Source organism: Enhydra lutris, unplaced genomic scaffold, assembly GCF_002288905.1.
Source record: "Enhydra lutris kenyoni isolate GAN:26980312 unplaced genomic scaffold, ASM228890v2 scaffoldscaffold2, whole genome shotgun sequence".
Lineage (NCBI taxonomy): Eukaryota > Metazoa > Chordata > Mammalia > Carnivora > Mustelidae > Enhydra > Enhydra lutris.
The window spans coordinates 6,691,508-6,711,025 of NW_019154086.1; the positions used below are offsets into that span (position 1 = coordinate 6,691,508).

Sequence of the window (19,518 nt, forward strand, 5' to 3'; positions counted from 1 at the left end):
ATCTTGCTGGGCAGGGAATTCTCTGGCTGGAAGTTTTTTCCTTTCTGAACTTCGAATATGTCATGCCATTTCCTCTTGGCCGGTAAAGTTTCTGCTGAAAAATCTGATTGCTTGGGCGCCTGGGTGGCTCAGTGGGTTAAAGCCTCTGCCTTCAGCTCAGGTCATGATCCCAGGGTTTTGGGATCGAGCCCCGCATCGGGGTCTCTGCTCGTCAGGGAGCCTGCTTCCCTTCATCTCTCTTCCTTGCCTCTCTGCCTACCTGTGATCTCTGTCTGTCAAATAAATAAATAAATAAATAATCTTTTAAAAAAAATCTGATTGCTTTATGGGATTTTCCTTATATATCACAAGTTATTTTTCCTCCTGCTGCTCATGATTCTGTTTAATTTCTACCATTTTTTAAAAAAGATTTTATTCATTTATTTGAAAAAATGAGTGAGACAGACAGCATGAGCGGTGGGTGGGTGGGGGGAGTGGAGGAGCAGAGGGAGAGAGAGAAGCAGACTCCCTGGTAAGCAGGGAGCCTGTTGTGGGGCTGGATCCCAGGAGTCCAGAATCATGAACTGAGCCGAAGGCAGACACTTATCTGAGCCACCCAGGTACCCCTAATTTCTACCATTTCAATTACAATTGTGTTGGTGTGGTTTTCTTTGGTTTGTCCTGGACCTGAATGTCTAATTCCTTTCCCAGATTAATTTTCAGCCAGTATTTCTTCAAATTTTTTTTCCTGCCCCTGTCTTCCTCTGGGATCTATATAATGTGAATACTGTAAGACCCAAAAGTCCCTTACGGTATTCTCACTTTTCTTTTTTTTTTAGATATATATATATTTTTAAATTTTTATAAACATATATTTTTATCCCCAGGGGTACAGGTCTGTGAATCACCAGGTTTACACACTTCACAGCACTCACCATAGCACATACCCTCCCCAATGTCCATAACCCCACCCTCCTTCCCCCAACCTCCCTCCCCCCAGCAACCCTGGGGGGTTGCAAACCCAGTTTGTTTTGTATTCTCACTTTTCTTAATTCCTTCTTCATTCTGATGCTTTGTCTGGGTGAGTTCCATTGCTCCTCCTCCAGCTCCCTGATCTGTTCTCCTACATCATCTGGTCTCTTGTGGGACCCTCTAGTGTATTTTTTAGTTCAGTTATAACTTCTCTTTTTTTACTTTCTTAATCTATTCTCCTTGTTGAAGTTCTGTGCTCATCTTCTTCTCCTGAATTTGGTGAGGATCCTTATGACCACTTTATCAGGTAGTTTGCAAATCTCTGTTTCATTCAGTTCTTCTCCTGAGGTCTTGTGCTTTTCTTTGGAGCTATTCTATCCCCTAATTTTGCCCAACTCTGTGTGTTTTTCTATGTATTAGGTAAGTCAGTGACCTCTCCCAGTACTGAAGTGGCCTTTTGTAGGTGTCCCGTGGGATGCAGAAGGATGGTCTCCTCTGGTCCCCTCCACAAGCCATATGCTCCCTGCTATTGTGTGGGGCTATGGCTGGGGTACGCTGGTGGGCGGGCTGGCCCCTGGCCCGACTGTGGGGTGTCGGGACTACTGTGTGTAGGTGGGGCTGTCAGTGGCGTGTAGCCTCTCTGGGGCTGGCAGATTCCAGGGAGAATTCCAAAAGCGGCCACCAGTGCTGGTACTACTGAGGGAGACCGAGATTACAGATGTGGCTCCCACCAGCATCTCAGTCCCCAGGGGGAGTCTGCTGTTTCCTGCCTCTTTGGCAGATGCTTTATGGTTAATAAATGGGTCTCCTTTACTTAGTCTATGTGCTTTTTAAATTGGTGTTTTTGCACTGGTTTCTGAGTACAGTGAGTCTGTGCCTCAGCCCTTTAAGAGTGGGTTTCCCAGTTTTCCTGGACATAATCCCCACTGATTTTCAGAACCTGGTGTTTTGGGGGCTCATCTCTCTTGATCGCCTGTGGAGGATCTGAGGTTCGGGGTATCTGATGTAGAGCTCAAATCCCTCCCTCCTCAGGGAACAGTTCCATACCTTTGCAATCCCTCACTACTGTGCTTCCCCGTGGCTGAGGTTTTCTCCCCCGCCAAGTCCATGTCTTCGCCTATTTCCCACCTTGATGCTGTCCTTTCCGGCTTCGCTGTGGAGGCTCTGTTCATTCAGCTTTCAGTTCCTGTCAGAGGGAACTATGGAGTTGTTGATTTGTTGTGTTCATAGGAGGAGATGGGCTCAGGATCTTGTTACACTGCCATCTTGAACCCCACTTTGTTCTGCCATTTCTTTTTCTTTTTTGAAAAAGAGAGTGCACGTACAAGCTGGGGAGGGGGTGCTGGGCAGAGGGAGGGAGAAAGTGAATCTTAAGCAGAGTCCATGCTCAGCACGGAGCCCTGTGTGGGGCTCGATCTGACAACCCGGAGACCACGACCTGAGCAGAAATAAAGAGTTGGACGTTTGACCAAGCCCCCCTGCCACTTCTCGAGTGTGTCGCCTTCATTATTCCTCATGTGAGGAATTCCTCAGCATTTTTATCTGTGAAAGGGGGTTGAGTGTGAACTAATAAAACTGAACTGTGGCAACAAGGGCTCTAAGTGTCCTTCACGACTGGACAGACGGAGAGCTAGCCAGCAGGCCTGCAGAACTTAAGCACAGAGGCATTTATTGTTAGGGCAAATCTTACATTCAAATGGGTTTTAACATAAAAGCATCAAAAGGGAGATGCCCTGCCCCCAGGCCTTTGCTTTCTGTTCCCCTGCAGCCTGGCCCACCACTGCTCTGTCTTCCTGACAGCAGCAAGAGCTCAGGTTCCTCCTTGTTACTTAGCCGCTGGAGGGGACCAAGGAGGACAGACTCCGGAATGCCATCTGCCTGAGTTCCATCTATTATCGAAGCTTCAGGGAAACTGGAAAATATCCCCAAGGACAACATGCATGTTCTTAAAAAGCTGGATGGAAGTATGGGACATCCCTTTGCTGAACAAGCAAAACAAAATCAACTGGTCTGATGACGTGATGCTGCTGCAGCTTCCTGAGAGACCATGGTCTCCCTGGGGAACAACGGGGAACAATGGGCATGGGAAAAGGCCCAGCACCGAAGTCCTCCTGGGCACTTCTGCTCGGAAGGGGGAAAGTGGAGGGGCCAAGCCAGTTGCGGTGGGGAGGGGAGGGTATCCCTCGCTGGCTACACCAAGATCGTCTTGATGTCTGGTGCCAGGCCCCAGAGAGGCCTCAGTCCTCAGTCACAGGCGGGGGAATGAGCTGCAGCTGGAAATTCTCATTCTGGAAGATGCTGTTGAAAGCAGGGCCACTCTGGGAGCCACTGAATGGCCTGTAGCTCTCACTGCTGCGATTCTGGGAGAGTTCTGTGAGGAGAGCCAGCTGCAAAAGAAAGGCCACAGTTTAGCCCTGGTGTGTGGAACAGAGGTGAAGGGTCCTCGACTCCCCCACCTCAGATACCCAAGGGACAGCGCCACCCCGCAGGGAGAGCATAAAGCGGGCTCTGGCTCCCAGGTCTGCATCTCACAAACCCATAAGGAGACTTGGGGCGAGTTTGCTGCACTTCCAGGGCCCGAGTTATTTGAGCAATGCTGTGACCGGACTGGGTACGTCCCGTCGGAACCCCCCCCCCCCAGCGCTCTGAGCATTCCTGGCCGGGCTGGCGCTATAGCCCCGGGCCTGCTGTCCCCCACAGACGCGCCCCACGCCGAGGTGCTCTGCTCCCTGTACACTTCATTCCATGCTCTCCTTCTCGCTGAGCTCCTCTCAGGACAAACGACCCTGAATCATGACCCCTAGCTTCGATACTGCCAGCAGCCCGCCCCGCCCCCCTTCAGCCGAGAGGAGGGAGGGAGCCGGCAGACATGGCCTGGCCACTGCGTCAAGTCAGGCTCCGGACCCCAGGCCCGCAGCAACTTCTGCTGGCGCGAGCTAGCTGCACTGCGGGCGCTACGTCAGGCCCTCCACGTGCGCAGTCCTGATCTTCCACAAGAACCCTCTGTGTACAGAAGCCCATGTCCTCAGAGGCAACCTGCCCTAAGTCACCAGCCCTGAGTGGTAGTGTAGGGCTCAACCTCTGCGCAGCCGAGCCACCTGCGGTCCTGCCATCCCTGCTCTGTCACCCATCCCCACTCACCCACCCTGCCAGGTGCTCTGTCCTCTGGCTCATCTAGCCACTGAGGGGCTCTCTCTCCCTCCAGGCGGTAACGGCACAAGGGTCACACAGATCCATCTGTCACTTCTGGTGAAAACGCACTACCAGTGACTGGGGGGACTGGAGAGACAGCTGGAGGGACTCTCAATTCTCGCCCCAGGCCCTGGAACTCCACCTGCCAGGTGTGCAGCGGGCTAGGTCACGCACTCACGTGCCGGGGACTCACACTGCGCCGGGCCAGGAGACAGATGTCCCCTGGTCCACTGGGGCCCTGTCTTTGCCACTTCTCGTCCTCTCTAACCCTCTCAGCTGCCCATCAGCCTGTGAAGTCCTCCCTAAGAACAGTTCTGTATAAGACTAGGAACAGAACAGGCGACAGATGTTACATCAACTCGAAGTTCTCTCACATTCAGACCCTGTGAGGTTTAGGAAGATCAACCGCAAAAATATTTTCCATTTCCTAAGAGAAGATCTGCGTTCTGCTTCTGTAACTCTGTGATCTGGAAATCAAGGAGTCCTGAGTGATGGCAGAACAGTGTGAAGCAGAATGTGGCTGAGGCTGAGAAGGGATGGAGAGGCTGCCGTCTCAGTGAAGCCACTGGGCCCTGTACCGGAGACCCCTGGAGAAGTTTCTCTCCAAGAGGGAACACGGTTTTTCCTCAGGAACATGCCAAGCCCCCCAGCAGCTATTTGCACAAGAACCGGGGGGAGAAGCAGGGAGTCCGGGCTCAGAAGCAGAGCCGCACACGGTCTGCACGAGCTCAAGACAACACCGAGAACAAATTGGGCCTGGCTGGAGTGTAGGGGCAACTTGGGGTGTGGAGAAGGTGGTAGTCTGGACTCCACCTTCCAGTGATGAGATGCAGGAAATAAGGGGGTAACCAGATACTGGGGTTCAGAGCGAGTCCCCAGGCAGCAGGGACGAAGACCTGCAGTGACCATTTGGAGGGAAAGGAGAGAAAGCCGCAGGAGGTACGGACAAGGTGCCTCTGGAAGCTCCTTGGGGAGTCGGGGGAGTGGAGGGGTGCTGCCAGGCTTCTGCTTTGGGTGACTGGATGGGGAGCCAACTCCAGACAGCCACCAGACAAGGGGGAACAGGCAGAGAGGCTTATCGGGTCCCTGGGGGCCATGCAGACGGATGCAGGGGCAAGGCTGCCAGTGGCTCTCCCAGGCCGTCTCTTCTTTGGGTTTATACAGGTGCCGACCACTTTAGCCCATGCCATCGGCAACAAGAGCTACTGCCCAGTCCCCACTGCAGTGAGGTGTGGTCGTGTGTCTAAGTTCTGGACAATGGAAATGACACATGCAACTTTTAGAAATGTATTTCCTCCAGCCCTCCTTTTCCTCCACCTCACTAGCCCGCATGCAGCTGTGACCAGGAAGCGGGAGCAGCCCCGTTAAACCATGAGAATGGGAGCCCTGTGCTCAAGGCAGGAGAGAGGAGAAAGCTGGAGGCAGGCTCATGGCAGGGGCCCTGGGCTGCCTGCGTTTCCACTTCTGTCTTGGGCACCCCTGTCACTCAGCATTTGGGTTCCATCGCCAAAACACATTCAGCCAGCACAGATGTCCGGCGGGGTCTGGGACTTTGGGCAGATGGGATCATCACTGGCATAAACAAAGGCCTCCAGAAGGGAGTACACATGCAGATGCCCTTCTGTGTCCTCAGCAAGTAAGGGATGACAGTCTGCCCACTTCCTCTGTGTCCTCTGCAATCCGGAGTGCTCCCTGGGGCCAGGGCTCCATACGACCTTAACCAGGGTTCCAAACTAAGGAGGAGGCTGGAGTGTGGACCGGAGGACGCTGCACTTCCCAAACAGTAATTATAAACAGGGAAATAAAAATATAAACCACTGGGCGCCTGGGAGGCTCAGACTGGTAGGTGTCTGACTTGGGCTACAGGCATGATCCCAGGGATCGAGCCCCACGTCAGACCCCCTGCTCCATGGGGAATCTGCTTCTCCCTCCCCCCACCTACTGCTCCCCGCTTGTGCTCTAATAAATAAATAAAATCTTAAAAAAAAAAAAGAATGTAAACCACCACAAAAACGTTACCCGGGAACTTCCTCGGTAGAGACGGCAAAGCTGATCAAACGCTTGGATTTGCTGTGGGTCCAGGACAGGTTCTGAGGCTGCCTGGAAATCAGAAATGAGAAGGTAAACACCCCACGTGGGCAGCCTCTACACTTGGCCACGCTGACACAGAACATGGCCTTCCTTCACGCCTTTCTGAGGCAAACCATGCTACCAGCAGTTAGCGAGAGAGACCTTACTGAACATTAATTCGGAATGGGTACATCCTTCTGAAGCCCCTTGGTGCCAGCCCCCAGGTTGACCTGTGTATGGACCGTCCCCACTGTGGTCTAAGTGTCCATACACAAGCTTTGCTTGGGGCTCCTTGACCTCAACCCTTTGTCTTTACTGTGCAGAGCAGTTCTGTCCGGGCTCACCTGCTCATATCTGCTACTGAAGCTGATGGGCAGAGATGCCCCTTCTTAGTGCTGGACGGCGAGGGTGCATTATAAACACACAATCACGCCCTTTCCCAGTCTCCTGAAAAAGCTGGCAGCCACCTAATGGGCTGCAAGGTTAGTCTACTGCTTTTTTGGAAGAGGTGAAGTCTAGTTTATTTCTACAGCTGTCCTGCTTTGTTCCACCTGTCACTGTGGCGGACACGCCGATACTGTGGTTCTAGGCTACTCTGGGCGCATCTGGTCCAATGCTCTCACCTAGAGAAAAGAAATGGGATCCGGCAGAGGCAGCTGCAGGCTTTGGGGTCTGAGGTAAACTGGAGCACCAGTTCTGACACTAATTTGCTATGTGAGCTGTGTGTCCTAAGTCACTTTTCTGAGCCTCAGCTGCCTCACCTGTGAGAAGAAAATGCTTTTCTTATGGGATCACTGCAAATTAGATGAGGTACAGATTTAAAGTGTCGCTTATGTGCCTGGCGCCTCACAAGGGCTCCGTGCATGCTAGCTTGTATTACAATTCAGAGACACTCTTAAATGTTGCTTTCAGGAGTTTTTATGCTTATGTGTAAGATTAGTAAAAAGAGGTCTTTGTTCTGTATTTATTGTGAACCTCTCTAGGCATGAATAAAAGCATCACTAAGTACACACTGAATTTCTCTCTGAAGGAGGATTTCAGTGATGAAGGGTCTGGGTGGGGACGGGGTGCCACGCTCTGAGGAAGGCACGGTCATGTCCTTTTTTTCCCCACCTCAGAAGGATTCTGAACTTATTAAACATTATGCAGAGGTTACATAAATTTATTAATTCATCTTCCAGGAAGGACTTTGCTTCTTTTCCTCAAAGTTTTTACTGTCCTTAGGGGAAACAATGTACTAAGATCTCAGAGCGAATGGAAAGAAGCACGACCCTTGAAATCACTCACGCCAGCCTAGCGGGGAGCTGTTCCACACTTTACCTTCTGACCAGGCGAAAGGCTCTCCTGGAAGGCCCAGAAGGCAGCTATCAGAGAGGAGGCCCACATCTCATGGCCCCTGGGACCCACGGTGCTGCCCCACTAACTATGGTAACACAGTCTTGACGCCCACGGTGATGGGACGGCCAAGGACAAGGCGGCTCAATGGAAATCCCAGCAAGGGCAGTGCGATCCAAAACTGCCAGAAAAGAGAAGAGGGGACCCACAGAGGCTCTGCCTTTCATTCCATTCCATGTCTCTGGGTCTGTGGGACACATGGAGCGCATTCTCTGAGATGTTTAAGATGCCTTTTCTCTGTAATTTGGTACGAAAAACGATCATATTTTGGAGATAAAGTATGTAGAGTATCACACTTCTGAAAGACACTAAGTAAAATACACAGGGAAGATCCAAGCTCAAGATGATTGGAAAGTCTGAGAAATACTATACAGCTAGCTCAAACAAAGAAAAACAAGAAAAAAATATTACCATCGAGAGACTTAACGAAAAAATACTGTTTTCCCACCTGACTTCTCGAATCCCTTCAGTATCACTGGCATAAACTGGGGAGCAGGACGGGTTAAGGGCAAGGGTGATACTTGTCTTTCTCCGGCCATTCAAAACCTCAGCTGTGGGGCCTGCCACTGCCCTAGTCCACAGCACAACGGCCCAGCCACCCTGATGTCCCCTTTGCTTATTCCCCGGTTACTCTGTGATAAGGTCTCACAACGAAGGTCCAAACAGAAGCAAGTCAGTAGTTGACTTGATAGGGTAGTGGAGGATGGGGTTCATGGTGAGGGGAAGGCAGGTTCATTACGCAGAAGGTTTACATGCCAGGTTAGTATATGATGACGCAGCAAGAGCCAGGAAAGGTCTCTCCTTATGGAAGTACTTCTATAAAGCACCCCTTGGCCTCGAAGGGATATTTTAAGAAAAAAAAATTCATGAAATGTACTACTGTACTTGTTATATAAATGTGGGTGGTACTGGCCATTTAATGGTGACCCACTGAAGAAATGCCCATCAAACCTTGCTGAGAAAAGCTGTACTGGACACTGACCTGCTAATAATTGTATTTTCTTTTTTTGTTTTTAGCACTATGGAACTCAGGGCTAAATGGTTAGTTACGTGGAACTAGCAACTCTTTAGGACTCGGTGGCAAACATTTATGTATGCAATTATACCCCAGTTTTATAATAAAATTTTCCCTATATATTTCATCCTACTGGATGTGTTTTGGAAGCCAACTCAAATCATTCTGGCAAAGTGAAGGTCAGGTCAAAAGTAGAAAATGCCACTGCTAAAAACAGAATCCTGCTTTCATCCCCCAGGAAATACTATGGGCAGATGAGTCTATTCTAGGCACAGAATAAATGGCTCTAGCCCCGGGGAGTTCGCTCACTGAGCCAGAAAGTGCAGAACTCATGCTTTCTGGTCCAGTACTTTTTGGATGGGAATGTGCGGGAGAATCCCTGGGAGATCTTGTTAAAATGCAGAGCCTGGTGAGCAGGTCTGAGGTGGGGTCTAAGGTGCTGGGTTTCTAACACGCTCGAAGGCAATGCTGAGAATGCTCAACCTCAGCCTACACTTGGAGCAACCAGGTGCTACCCTGTGTTGTTAGAGTGGCTGGAGGGGGGAATTTCATGTCCTGAGTCCTGCGGTAACAGGAAACTCTCAGGTTGTGGGAATTTCACCTCCTACTGATCCCACTGCACCAAATCAATCATTCCACTAGTATTTCTCTTTCCCTAAGGCACCCACGGATTAGGGATGTTGGTTTTCAACACTTACTAGGTTCACAGGCATCTTAGCAACCCTTGGATAGAATAAGAAAGTTTAATAAGGATGCTCTTGCCACCTGGTTTATTTTGAATCTTAATGGGATTGCAAGCCTTACACCTGTTTTACTAAGTAAGGGAACTGGACTGTATAAACTGAGGAAGAGAAGGCTAGGAGACTTGCCTAACAGGAATAAAAAAATCATAACCAATTAAGGGTCATAAACAGGGCCTTTGCCTTATAAACCCTAGTCCCCCTCTGCTCAGAGAATAAACAGGTGAGCACAGAGACACATATATACATACCCCCATAATTTCAAACAACATGATCTGCCCAGAGAAGTGTGCAGGGGCAGCTTGCCAGAATCTTTTTTTTTTTTTTTTAAAGATTTTATTTATTTATTTGAGAGAGAGCATGAGAGAGGAGGTCAGAGGGAGAAGCAGACTCCCCATGGAGCTGGGAGCCCGATGTGGGACTTGATCCCAGGACTCCGGGATTATGACCTGAGCCGAAGACGGTCGCTTAACCAACTGAGTCACCCAAGTGCCCCTTGCTTGCCAGAGTCTTATTCCTCCATTAGGCCCTTAGACTCCTTGGCAATACCACAAGAAGGGGCTTCCTATGATGACGTCCTTTAGGAAATGAAAAATGTCACTGTTGCATGGGTGTGAAGTACCTGAGGATTACAGTCCTATCGTACCATGCAAGCCATCACCCTGGGCCACTTAGCTGAGGAGTGGCTGCTGGGGCTGCCCTGGAACCCTCCAGAAGCCACAGGATGGACATGCCCAGTTCTTGGCTGGGCCGCCCTGGCTCTTGGGTAAAGTGAAGACAAGTCATTTGAGGCAAAATGGCTGAGCTCTTTATAGACATGCCTAGGACCTAGGAGATGCTCACCTGTCTTAAAATCCTTCCTGGAATAAGACTGTCATTTGAAAAAGGAAGTACACAGGAAATGATTACTAATCACCGAGGCAGGGATTTCTGGACTCTTCCTCCATGGTTCCACAGGTTCAGAAAGTGGGGTGGGGAGTCTGTGAGGGGAGGCACAGGGCATCCTCGAAGTCAGTTTGCCACAGAAGACTCCCTGCCTCTGCGGGCTCCTGCCCTCTCCCCTCCTCTCCCCACCAGGCCTCAGAAACTAAGGTCCAGCTCTCTGGGTTAACAAACCTCTCTCAAGTCCCTCCCAGTATTTGGGTCTGGGGCACAAAGGTGAACAAGAGGAGTTTAATGTCCCAGAAACTGCGGGACATTAAAACCCCACGGAAAGATTCCATGTCCTCCCGTGCCGATAAGCAATGCCAGAGAGGTCACCGAGCCATCAACGATCAGCCACTGCTCCTCTGCAGGGCACACCTCGTCTGCCACATGCTCTCCTGTCATCGATAAAACCAGCAAAATCCCTGATGCTACAACATTTGTGGGCCTGGATCAGACTCTTACACGTGAGACATGGAAGCCTCAGCTCCATACCCTTCCAGAATGCTCCTGTGTGTGCCCCGGTCCTGTCAACAGATCTGCTTCCACAGGCCCCATGTGCTGCCATCTGTTGCACTCACTGTGGTGTGATTCTCTGGGTATCGGGCTCATCCGTTAGACTGGGGGCTCCCTGCACAGCAGAACTGTGTCTTGGTTACCCTTCTGTTCCCCATGCTCTACAGCCGGCAAACGGGCAAAAAATAGCTGCTGAAGAATTCCATCTCCCGGCTGCTCTGGAACCATCCGTTTTAGGTGTCTGAGCAGGCAGCCACTCGGCTCTCCTGGCCCAATGTGACGTCACTGGCACTTGTCTTCCTAGTTTCAAGAACTGGGACTTATAAAGTTTCTTTGTGATTTCTGGCATGTTTGTCCTGTATTTCAGTGAAAAATGCCAATTTCATTTTACTCAATTCACTTTTGGGGAGAGGATTTTTTTAAATTGTCAAAAACATAGGTACCGCCCCTTTTAAGAAGATAGGAAAACGTACCAAGCAAGCAGGACTTGTAGTGACAAGCCTCTCTCCCTTGCTGCCCGTACTTCCAGTGCTGACGCCGCCACTCGGCGTTACCGCAGCCTGTGGCAGGGAGGCTGGGCCCGCTGCCCTGGTGCCTAGGACACCGCAGCAGCTATGGTGAAGGGCCCCCACACGGTCTGCCTGAGCCCAAGCCTGGCATCGCCAGGTGCTAGACGACACTTGGAGGCAAGTGGCCTATTCTTTGAGCTGGTTGGGTTTTTTTGCTTTTTGTCACAGGAGTAAGAGAAAAGCTATGCCATGGGAAGTGGTTGAGATGAGGAAGGGAAGGACTCCAGCACAGGGTCACTGGCCAGGATGCTGTGACTTCCCGGAGGGGGTCCGGGAGGGCCCTGCGGGCGCCACACACAGTTGGGATGGGACAAGGTCATGCGTACCTAGCCCTCACATGGCACTGAGAAGGAAAGAAAGGAGACCTCAGAGCACAGTGCCGTCCACAGCGGCAAATGTGGCAACAGAAGGGCCACCGGGGAGAGAGACCGGGGAGGGGAGAAGCTCTAAGAACACAGGGCCTCTGTCTCTCTTGCTTCCCAGCAGCCAGAGCTGCGCTCGGCACAGAGACATGGGAACGACTTCATTGCTCTCAGACAGAGGAAGGGGCGGGAAGGGCAAGCAAGCAGATTTCCTCCCTGTTACAGGTTGCTGGAACTTCCACAAGCCCTCTACCTGCAGGAAGAACACAGGGCGCACGCTCAGACAGCCCTGGGCTCCGTGTGGATTCTGCAACAACTAGCTGAATGCCTCCAGCCCACTTATTTAGCTTCTCTCAGTCTCTTTCTCTGCAAACGACAGAATTGTGAGGACCGGAGACCACGTACAGGCCTGGTGCCTATTTGATGTTCAGTACATGGCTGCGGTGACTGCCACTGTGTCATCCATTCTCCCAAGAGATGTGCCCGGGTAGAGAGAACAGTGGGCTGGGACTCAGGAACCCTGAGCTCTAATCCTGTCCCAGCTCCCTGTGTCACCTGAGTGGGTCACAGCCCTCCCAGGTCTACGCTCTGATCTAGAGAAAGGCAATGCCAACACCAGCCACTCTCTCCCACTCAGGAAAGCCTCGCAGGAGGAAAGGCATGGGAAGACATGCAGGTTTCAAGTAAGAAAGCAACATTCACTGAAGGTACTCGCGGCTTTTATGGCATAATCACATGCAAACTAGAGCTAGGCACGAGAGGCCCCGTCAGGAAGCCCCAGGACAGCCCCAACGAGAAAGAAGAGCTGGTCTAAGATGCTGTACAGAGAAAGCGATCTGCCAGATCAGCGTCCAGCACAGCATCAAAGTGCGAGCGACCAGATCTGAAGGCAATCTCCATGGGGCAAATGCCTCAGCAGAAAGCCCCCTGCCAGTGTCCCCAGCCCCTCTGACCCCCTGCCCAGAACGGATCATGAAGGGTTTTCCAACTGGAAGAGAAGGGAAAACACGTTCGATGCTATCTGCCAGAGCCCATTTTCTTCTTCTCATGTAATGAAGTCTAGTGATAAAAGCTGAAAATTAAACTGCGGCTGAACTCAGAGGGACAGCTGGTCAGTGACCCCCCACAGTGCCCCACCTTGCCTTGCAGAGGGGGGCAGGGGCAAGAAGCAGACCTGCCGGCCCAGGAGAGCCCCAGGGCAGGGAGGCAGGGCTGACTTGCTGCACCAGCACATTTCAAAGCTCGTACTCCCACTCCTACAGAGCTGGCAGAAAGCAGAGCTGTTCTTACAGCTGGAAGGAAGAAAACCACCCAGGGCCTTCAGGATCCACAGACTCAACTAGCATGTCAAGCTTTGAGATCGGAAAGCCACCGGAATCCGCTGCCACCCAGGGGACTGGAGCCCCAGGAACAGGGATGGTAACAGTAATGCCAGGGAGCCTGGCCGAAGGCTCCCGCACCATCCACGGACATCGGGCGGCCACGGGATCTCTATAGTAAGCAAGGTCCTGCAATCAAAATCCCAACATTTCTTTTCCTAATCGTTTCCCCACATGAGCAGGCCAAACCTAGTTTCCCAGAGACGTGGGACACTTCATCTAATTCTGCAACATAGCTACTTGTCTTTCCTGCATTTCGGGAACCTTCTACTGGCATTTTTGTAATTTGCTGGTGAGGCCAGAGCTGGAGGTGGAGTGGGATGAGTGGAAGGAGAACTGTATTTTCCCACTCTTCTCCCTTTCTGCCGTTGGCCTCACTTTTCAATCTTTCTTTCTAGCTGGTACAGGCCTCAGTAAGACTTTTGCCACTACCTAAGCTGTTTCAAACTAGAGGTCCTTAACATTTTGCCTAAAATGAAACCCTGGCTTCAGAGATAAGAGGGAGCTGACACTTCCTTCCTCCCTGCAAACAGAAAACCCCCTCCTAAAATTCCCCTCTACACATACTTTGCTCCAGACAGAACCCCGACCATTCACTCATGCTCCTCTCCGAATGCCTCCTCTCTCCCTGCAGGTTGCAATTAATACTGAATTAGGTAATGAAAGGACAAAATAAGCAGGGATGTTGCTAAGCTGCCTGGAGAGAGGAGGGAAACATCGGCAGGACATCTGTGAAGGAGCTTTCACTTGGTGCAGTACAATAGCTCCGGAGTGAGCAGCCCTCGGGCAGAGGGCGCCTGAGGTAGGCGATGGAGAGGACGAGCAGCTAACTGGAAAATACCCACAAAAGCTGAGACCATTAGTACCACAATTAAAAAGAAATACAGTGACTTCATGGCCACAGGAAGAACATGCTAGAGTAAGTGGGCTAAGATATGAAAGGAGTCACTCAATTACGGAGCAAGCAACCACTGTCCAGCCCCTGTTCGGGGCACCGTGCATCCATTAGCTCATCTGATCATCACAAGAACCCATGAGGGCCATACTTCCGGCATCTGTATTTCCCAGCTAACGCAACTAAGGTCCTGGGGTGCAGTGCTTTGTCCGTGGTCACTCTGGGTGGTTGCGGAAGCCAGACCTGAATTTGTGCAGTCTAGTTCCAGAATTTCTTTCACTTGCCTTGCTCCTGGCATCAGTGTGAAGAAGCCTGACAGCCTTCTGTGTCACTGAAGGGACAAAGAAGGTTATGTCAGGAGCAGAGTAGGACTAGCTGGGCGGTCAAGGTGCCTTTGCCATGCTCCTGAAACACAGATGGCCTCTGATCTCTTTCTGAAATCCTTCATGATTCTGCTTTCTAGCTAAAGAAACTCATCCCATCAGGCCCATGAAGTCTTAATAAAAGGCTCTGGAGAGAGAACAGTTGATGAAATGAGCTACAATGATTAGCGTCATGTTAAAAATACATTTTGGAGGACTGAGCTGAAGAAGCCCAGTGAGAGCTGACAATGTTAAGGACTGAAGTTAAGTTCTTAGAACAAATATGGAACCACAAAAGACTCCCAATAGCCAAAGACATCCTAAAAAAGGAGAAGAAAACTGGTGGTGTCAATCCCAGATTTTAAGATAGACTACAAAGCTACAGTCATCAAACAATATGGTATTGGCACAAAAACAAATGCATGGATCAGTGGAACAGAACAGAGCCCAGAAATAGACCCATGATTATATGGTCTGCTAATCTTTGACAAAAGAGGCAAGAATATGCAACAGGAAGAAAGTCTCTTCAACAAACTGTGTTAGGAAAACTGGAGAGCAACATGCAAAAGAATGAAACTAGACCACTGTCTCACACCACACACAGAAATAAACTCAAAATGAATTAAAGACCTAAATGTGAGACCTGAAACCATAAAAATCCTAGAAGAGAGCACAGGCAGAATTTCTCTGACACTGGCTGTAGCAGCATTTTTCTAGATACGTCTCCTCAGGGAAGGGAAACAAAAGCAAAAATAAACTATTGGGACTACATCAAAATAAAAAGCTTCTGCTCAGCAAGAGAAACAATCAACAAAACTAAAAGATGGCTTATGGAATGGGAGAAGGTATTTGCAAATGCCATATCTGATAAATGGTTAGTATCCAAAATTTATGAAGAATTTATACAACTCAACACCAAAACTCCAAATAATTCAATTAAAAAATAAGAAGGCCTGGATAGATAGTTCTACAAAGAAGACATACACGTGGGCAACAGATGTGAGAAGATGTTCAACGTCACTCATCATCAGGGAAATGCAAATCAACACCCCAACGAGGTGCCACTTCACACCTGTCCGAAGGCTAAAATAAAAACCTCAAGAAACGACAAGTGTTGGTGAGGATGTAGACAGAAAGGAATCCTAATGTACTGTGGGTGGGAATGCAAACTGGGACAGCCACTGTGGAACCATGCAGGTTCCTCAAAAAGTTAAAAACAGAACCACCATATGATTTAGTAATTCCACTATTGGGTATTTACACAAAGAATACAAAAACGCTAATTCAGGGGTGCCTGGGTGGCTCAGTGGGTTAAAGCCTCTGCTTTCAGCTCAGGTCATGATCCCGGGCTGCCGGGATCGAGATTGGGCTCTCTGCTCAGCGGGGAGCCTGCTTTCCCCTCTCTCTCTACCTGCCTCTCTGCCTACTTTTGATCTCTGTCAAATAAATAAATAAATAAATAAAATCTAAAAAAAAAAAATAGTATCAAAAACGCTAACGCAAAAAGATATATGCACCCCTATATTTACCACAGTGTTACTTACAATAGCCAAACTATGGAAGCAACCCAAATGTCTATTAATAGATGAATAGATAAAGAAGATATGGGATGAGTGTGTGTGCGTGCATGTGCTCACACATCTGGACCTGTATACACACACAATGGAATATCATTTAGCCATAAAAAACAATGAAATCCTGCCATTTGCAACATGGTGGATCTAGAGGGTATAATGCTAAGTGAAATAAGAGAAGAACAAATACTGTTATGATTTCATATGTGAAATTTAAGAAACAAAACAAATGAATAAAGAAGAAAAGAGACAAACAAAAAGCCAAACTCTTAAATACAGAGAATTGATGGTTCCCAGAGGGGAGGGGATGGTGAAAAAGTTAGAGTGGATTATAGAGTACGGTTATCATGATAAGCACTGAGTAATGTACAGAAATACTGAATCATTATACTGCATGCCTGAAACTAAAACAACACTGTATGCTAACTATACTGGGGAAAAAAAAAAAAAGAACTAAAGCTAACTTCTTCACAACAATGTGAAGACCGTTTTGTGTATACACTGTTGCTCATGAATATTTTCTGCCATCATGGAAGAGATTTTGAACTTGGTTCTGAATTATTATTATTATTCTGAATTAGTGACATTAATTAGTTGTGTTGATATCCTTGATGTTAGTTAGTTAGTTAGTCATCACCAATGTGGGATAGTGGGATATAGGATCAGACCTGTCTAATAGGTCAGTTTTCTCACGTGTCAGAGACAACAAAGTCTAATGCAAACATTGGGCTAATGTGTGCATTAAACATGAAAGTAACTAGAATAAGCCAGAGACCACTCCAGTTCCCTCATAAGAGCCTCATGAAGTAGGCTGTGCAGATATTTTCTGTTGTCTACACAAACGTAAAGTACTATGGGTGTACAAGGTATTACAGACTTCCCATGGGGCACCTGTGTTATTCAGTGTGCTGGGACTGCAGGTACCGAGTACCCCAGCAGCATCCTCAGCGGGCCCACCATAGTGTTAGGGCCCCATCACGCTGTGCCATTAAGGAATACAGTAATCTTTCGCTTATCTACTCATTTTGGTCCCTCACAAAAATGATTGTCGCTAGATGGGTCTGAAGACTGACACATGTATATTCTACCTGTCCATGCTTGGCTACTCCTTGCCTAACCTGCTTTGAAAGGCAACAACCTGGGGAAGACTTGTAGTGGCAAAAACTAATAATCTCATGATGCCTAACAAAAAAAAAAGGACTTTTAAAAACTTTTAGGCAACTGTAGAATGTAGTTCAAATTTTAAAAGATATTGTTCCTTGGTCAAATGTGTTAAAACCTTCCTATTATCTTGACAGGGATTATTAGTATCACTATAAAACACTGGTCATCAACTGCCTCACGGGTATGGGAAACTCAAATTCTCAAACACATCAAAAAATAACGATGGATGTTGTTGCCTCCAGTGTTCGGCAGCATTAGAAACAGAAATAAAAAATGGTGGTCCTGGGAAATAAAATGGATGACAGCTGGGCCTGGGACCCCCACCTCCTTTCTTCCTGAGGGAACTGTCCCGTGCAAACTTAGGTTCCCGCACTGTGGTTTATTACAGTCTTTCCTTTCAGTCAGGAAAGGAAGATCTAAAAAAAAAAAATCTGGTAATATTTATTTTTATGGAAAGTGGACTTACAAAGAAAGCTTCTTAGTGGGGTAGCATTTTTCTATCGCTAGTCAGAAATCCTCCTTTGTCTTATCATTCCTTCCTATTATCTTGACAGGGATTATTAAAAATATAATAAAATGACCTTATTAAAAAAATTAAAACAGGGAAAGCATTCACTTCATATATGTAATTAAGGCTTGCTATCCTTTGATTACCTAACTGACTGTTGCCTACGTATAAGAACAAAGTCAAACAATTATCTTGATAGATGCCACTGTGGGCTGGCAATTAAGACAAAGAGCTCTTTTGAGGGCAGAAGAAAATGGAACTCACAGAACTAAATGAGGAGAGGGTAGCAAATGGACTTATAGCACTGCAAGTTTCCTGTATTTTATAATAGGTAGTAAAATATTAACTCTAATTAGATTGTGATAAGGTAAAGATGTATTCTGTAATCCCTATAGCTACCACTAAAAAACAAAACAAAACAAAAACAAAGAGAAATAGCTAAAAAAGTAATAGAAGAATCAAAATCAATAGTAAAAAACAGTCAAATAGGGGCACCTGGATGGCTCAGTGGGTTAAAGCTTCTGCCTTTGGCTCAGGTCATGATCTCAGGGTCCTGGAATCGATCCCAGGACCTATAAGGTATTATGGACTTCGGGCTCTCTGCCTGCCTTTGCCTACTTGTGATCTCTCTCTGTCAAATACATAAATAAAACTCTTTAAAAATTAAAAATGAAAAAAAAAAAAAAAGTCAAATAACTCCAAAGAAGAGAGGGAAGAAGTAACAGAGGAGAATATAGGTGAGGAAAGTTGTTGGGTCCCACAGGGCCTGCCCAGGACTATGAGGCCTGGGAGTGAACAGCACAGGTGTTCCCTCACACAGCACACAGGCCTCTGGAAGCTCTTGTCAGCAGGTTTCATGGCAACCACTGTAGTCCTCACCAAGTATTTCTGACATGACTGTGTAAACTGTAAGGAATCAATATCCTGGGTACACACAAAACTTTCTTCCTGGGAACCAAGGTGAATGTGAAGGACAAAAACGGAGGCAATGCAAATGTGGGTTTCACAGGGATGTGACAGTAATGATTCACGTATATTCCAGTTTCAGTCAACTACCCTGATTTAGGTAGTGGGGATTTCAAGAGGTTTCATTCAAGACTCCTCTTCCCCAAATGCTTTAAGCTATTATTGAATTCTAATCAGATTTATTTTCATTTTTTGAATGAAAATACCACCAGAATGGGGGCTCTGTGAAGGCAGAGACTGGTCTGGTTCCCTACAGGATCGCCTGCACTTAGACCCGTGCCTGTCACATAGTAAGTGTCCAGTACGTGTTTTGTGAATGTATTAAAGCAGAATTTGAACTGGAGGCTAGTGCCTAAAGACAAGGCATCACAAAAGCAGACATATGGACATGGGACTGGTTATGTTTAGGAAATGAGAAATTTCCACTGATTAATGAAGGAAGGAAAGAAGATGAAGAGCAGGCTGGTGATGCATCCAAAGCTTACACTGTTGACCTAAACCAATTCAGACTTCATTTTGCTCATGACAGGGTTCCACTCAAGTTTTCCAAGCATTAGAAGAGGGGGACCATGGACTGGAGCCCCGGAAGACAGAGACTGTGGAGTTGGTGAGAACTTTTGGGGGCAGCGGAGATACACACTGACTGGGGAGCGACAACACACTGCTGAGGTAAACAGGAAGTACAGAGGGCTTCTCAGAGTGAAGTGAAACACAGAGAGAGGACATGGGAATTACAGAAGTTCTTTCCAGTGACTACAGGGACTTTTCTGTAGAACTTCACTATTCTCTTATATTGCTGTGAAGTTGCCAGAGGCAGATATGGAATGACCCATTTAGTACCATAAAAAGGCAGTCTTGGGGTACCTGGGTGGCTCAGTGGGTTAAGCCTCTGCCTTCGGCTCAGGTCATGATCTCAGGGTCCTGGGATAGAGCCCT

General features: G+C 48.2%; 1 protein-coding gene across 4 annotated transcripts in view; it reads right to left on the reverse strand.

Annotated features, from left to right (window-relative positions):
• Window positions 1–2,603: 2,603 nt before the first annotated feature.
• Window positions 2,604–19,518, reverse strand: part of LOC111147960 (VPS8, CORVET complex subunit) — a 245,202-nt gene continuing 228,287 nt past the window's right edge. For 3 of the 4 annotated variants that reach the window (XM_022504289.1, XM_022504272.1, XM_022504282.1), the window contains 2 exons: window positions 6,163–6,239; window positions 2,604–3,338 (listed from right to left, as the gene is read on the reverse strand). In XM_022504289.1, the coding sequence (XP_022359997.1) occupies window positions 3,189–3,338; window positions 6,163–6,239 (227 nt within the window). In that variant the 3' untranslated portion in view covers window positions 2,604–3,188. Of the gene's footprint in view, window positions 3,339–6,162; window positions 6,244–19,518 lie in introns of all 4 variants that reach the window. The other variant, XM_022504266.1, reaches the window with a different exon arrangement.